The 4,481-nt window shown below is 31.3% G+C and overlaps 1 protein-coding gene across 1 annotated transcript; it reads right to left on the bottom strand.

The window, feature by feature from the left end:
* Positions 1 to 237: 237 nt before the first annotated feature.
* LOC145020137 (uncharacterized) lies at positions 238 to 1,322 on the bottom strand. Its single transcript, XM_078976719.1, has one exon. It carries the CDS (start codon positions 1,232 to 1,234, stop codon positions 416 to 418), a length of 819 nt encoding a protein of 272 aa, XP_078832845.1. The 5' UTR covers positions 1,235 to 1,322; the 3' UTR covers positions 238 to 415.
* Positions 1,323 to 4,481: the final 3,159 nt, after the last annotated feature.

Here is a 4,481-nt window from a genome sequence, read left to right as displayed (position 1 = left end):
AAATCCTAAAAGCCCAACTAATGTGGTGAGGCATGTTCCTCCCTTATTCATTTGTCATGTTCCTGTTGATGTTCTGTCAATTAACGTCACAGCTAGGTGTTCAAGGTATTCTATCAAACGTAGGATTTTACTTATTAATTCTTATTTTAGAGCAAGTGGCCACATGGAAAGAACTCAATCCTTTGATAAAAATAGCAACAAGGAATGCAAGGAGAAATACAATGATTAAAAGAGTAATTGAGGATAATAATAATAATTGATAGAATCCATATAAATTAAATACAAGCATCCTATATATGTACATACAATAAGCCAATAACAAACTTAACAACAATAGCCGAGTTCAAACCACCTAAATCAAACTTTCTTGCTATAGTTGAAATCAATGTTTTCTGGAGACATTTTGCACATATTCCTAAGCATTGAACGACAATCCTCCTAAAATGCCTTGTTTGTATGGCAAGTATGTTTTCTTCTTCATGTCATTCGCAACTGCCCGATTCATATTGTAATGTAGCTCGTGAGCCGACACCTGTCCCCTTCTCTTTGAAATGGATCCAGATTTGGATGAGTTACTAAAATCTTGATCCTGTTTCCTGAAGATGCTTGAGTATTTCTTCAAAGGGTATTTGTCCATTGCTCTCCCATCTGAAGCACTTCTGAACAAGAACAGATCCCTGAAGCTCCATTTTCTCGACCCATTTTCCGACGAACAATCAGGAGTACTTGATGACACTGAAATGGATGGTGGTTTTGTATCCATGGCTATTGGTTGTTGCTGACGACGATTATCTGAGCCCCCGATTGGAGACATCGATCTTGTTCTTCTACTTCTCGATGAAGGTAAACGAGAAGAAGAAGGAGAAACGCCTCTCTCTCGTCCTCTTTCTCTTTCTGTCGTCTTCTCTCGGGGAGGATCACCGGTCTTGATTACACCACCGTGGAATAAATCTTCAGCCGAGATTGAATCCCTGGGGAGATGGAAACTTACATCAAATGAAAAATCATCTTCAATTAAGTTTTCGGATGCCTTTGGAACTCCGGGTTTCTCTTCCCAAGCAAATGGAACGGTGGCAAGAGAACTACTCCGGTGAGTTCCAGCGGAGATTAACAACTCATCGAAGCCGCAATACAACTCGGTCAGTCGTGTGGGGCTCGACGGAGCACTAGTGTAGTAACCGCCGGCGCATGATGAAGAACTGAAGTCGAAATCCATGGTTGGAGCAACTTCCATGGTGGTAGGTATGTTTTAGAAGAAAGTGAGAGAAACATCCATGGAGGGTTGATGATTTATATGTCAAAGGAAATAAGGGATACGAAGGAGGGAAGAAGGTAAGGGAGCCAAATAAAGTTGACTGAATTTAAAACTAAATAAAAATAAAATGGAGTTGGAAGTCTAAATTGTCGTCTTTGTTTTTTAGTAAGGGAAACCTTGCCTTTCCTGTTGTTTGTAAACGAGGGGACTACAAGCATATCAATTCACAATTTTTAAATATCGGCAATACGAACAAAAGTTTCGAATATCATTTATTAAATGAATCATTGAGTATTTATTTGTTTTATTATATCAATTTCACCATCATCTGCTTTTATATGATTTTTAAACAAATGAAAAGAAACTATATTTGTTTGATCTCGGACATATATATAAGCCTTGAGAGATTGATAAAAAAAATGTTTGGTGTAAATAATAGAAGAGTAAGTAGATAGTGTAATAGTGTAATTAAGGGACATGGAGGTTAAACATGTATTTTCTGATACACAATGCATTACACACCCAATTAAGGAGATATGATACAATTAAGGTTGGAGGGAATGTTACCATAGAAATTGCACTCTCTCCACTCTCCGGTGCCACTCACATTACATTTTACTACAAAAATATAATTCCTTGCAACATTTAAAGAGTAGTGTCATATTTTTTTTTTAACAATTTAATTTAAATAAAAACTTTAATTTTAATAAAAAAACACATAGCATATTATTACTTTTAAATAAAAAAACGGTACTCATGTTAACATATTAGCATGATATCATACTTCCTATTTTTATACAATAAAAAAGATTTATTGACAAATTCATTACTATTTAGATATCTATACATTAAATGAAAAGAAAAAAGAAAGTAAAAGAAAATAGAAAGTAATGGGAGAGAAAAGACTTAAGTTGAGAAAAAAGAAAATTAAATATCCGGAAATAGATGCTAAAGGATTTGTTTTAATATAAAAAATTTTGGATTTTTAAAGAAAAATAAATGGGAAAGAGATAATATATATATATATATATATATATATATATATATATATATATATATATATATATATATATATATAGAGAGAGAGAGAGAGAGAGAGAGAAGAGAGAGAGAGAGAGAGATGCGGCCAAATTTTGCCACACTGCAGCAATGGTTATATTACAAATAACGACGATGACGATAAATAATAATAATAATAATAATCAAGACTGATTTTTTTGTGGTAGAACCAAAATACAAAGATTTTTATTTTTATTTTTCCCATGATGTTTCGGGGCTACTTGGCACCACCACATGAGGTGGTTATTTGAAACGATTTTGTTGAAGATCGAGATTGTTGTTTTTCAATGTGGTAACTAAAGTGATTTATTATTCAAAGATTTCATCTTGGGTTAACTCTAGAAAAGATGTAACAAACCGAAACACACATATCAATTTAATACACCTACCGATACAAATTACTTTAACAAATCTACTTAAACATAAATACACATACCAATTAAGAAACATAAATATGCATATCAATTTAACAAATTAAACAATAAACCTTCAAATTGACTTATCAATGTAACTATCTTTTTGGTTTGTTCATGTAATATTTGTATTTCGTAACAAAATATCATTTCAGAAGATATAAAATGATATGAGGTGAGTATGAGAAATAGAGTATGTAGTTACTTTAAATTGATAAACTCTATTTAGCAAAAGATAATTGAGAAATGTTGTAGAGCTTATTGAGATGATTTCATAGATATAAGTTACTTTAAATTGATAAACTCTATTTAGCAAAAGATAATTGAGAAATGTTGTAGAGCTTATTGAGATGATTTCATAGATATAAAGATCGCTGAAAACAGAGTTTGTATGAGAAAGTTATGATGGTTTGAAGTTTAGTCGAAAGTATGTTTCTATTTTGAGGAAGTCAACAAAAGTCAAGTCAACGGTCAACTCTTGGTAGTATACTTTCCACAATGTGGCAATGAGTGAGTCATCGCAACATGTGTCAAACGGAGGACACGTGGCAATTTGATTCCCATGACATGGTAACATAGTCACCACGATGTGACACAAGTCAAGTCGTTGAGACACGTGACGGAAGAGTATGACACGTGGAGAAAAAGGACTACATTTGATCACCTAATATTTGAAAAATAGCCATTATGAGAGATTTAGTTGATTACTTGTGGGTTAAGTCTATTGTGATTATGTTATGAGATTTGATTAGTTTAATGACAAGAAGTCTTGGAGGGTAAATATTAAATAGTAATGAATTGTGGCAAGTTTTGAGAAATTTGTTATTTAATGATTAAGTATTACCGCATGACGAACTGATAGGAAATGAAGGATTGAATCTAATACTGGAATTATTCTGCTAACTAGCAGGTGAGTAACACTACTATAACATTCATTAATATGTTATTTGTTATATATAATATATGATTTAAAGGATTAATCATTAATAAGTAATACATTGATGATTGATAAATTGGTTATTCAGAGAGAATAATATATGATTGAAAGATTGATCTTGAGTGAAAGATGAATCATATAAAAAGATAGATCATGTCTGAGTAATTGTTATATTTGATTTGTGATATTTATGATATATGTGACATGCGATGTATGAATTATATAGAGATTTAAATAATTGATTATTCTTAAGAAATTATTTATTATTATGAGTTAAATCATTATCGAGAAATTCCTTATAAATGATATATTAATTATGACTAACAGATAGATCATGATAGATATATTATTCATAAACAAGTGATAAATTAGGATAAAGAGATTAATTTTCTTTAAAAGACAAATCCTAATAAGTAGATTTATTAATATCGAGAAAGATAAATTATGATATATATATATATATATATATATATATATATATATATATATATATATATATAGAGAGAGAGAGAGAGAGAGAGAGAGAAAGAAAGAGAGAGAGAGAGGGGGGGGAGGCAAAACAGATAGGGAGAGGGGGAGAAAGAAGGATATATATATATATATATATAAAGAGAGAGAGAGAGAGAGAGAGAGAGAGAGAGAGAGAGAAAGAAAGAAAGAAAGAGAAATGGAGAGATCATTGATTGGGAGAATGATCACAATTTAGAAATAGATTAATAATAGAGAGATACATTATTAATTTAGGAATAGATTCTAAATAAGAATTAGATTATCAGTGAGAGGTTGGTTATGATAATACCCTTAATTACATAAATAA

Source organism: Lactuca saligna, chromosome 1, assembly GCF_052625555.1.
Source record: "Lactuca saligna cultivar CGN05327 chromosome 1, ASM5262555v1, whole genome shotgun sequence".
Classification (NCBI taxonomy): Eukaryota; Viridiplantae; Streptophyta; class Magnoliopsida; order Asterales; family Asteraceae; genus Lactuca; species Lactuca saligna.
This window is presented reverse-complemented; position numbering and strand designations above follow the sequence as displayed.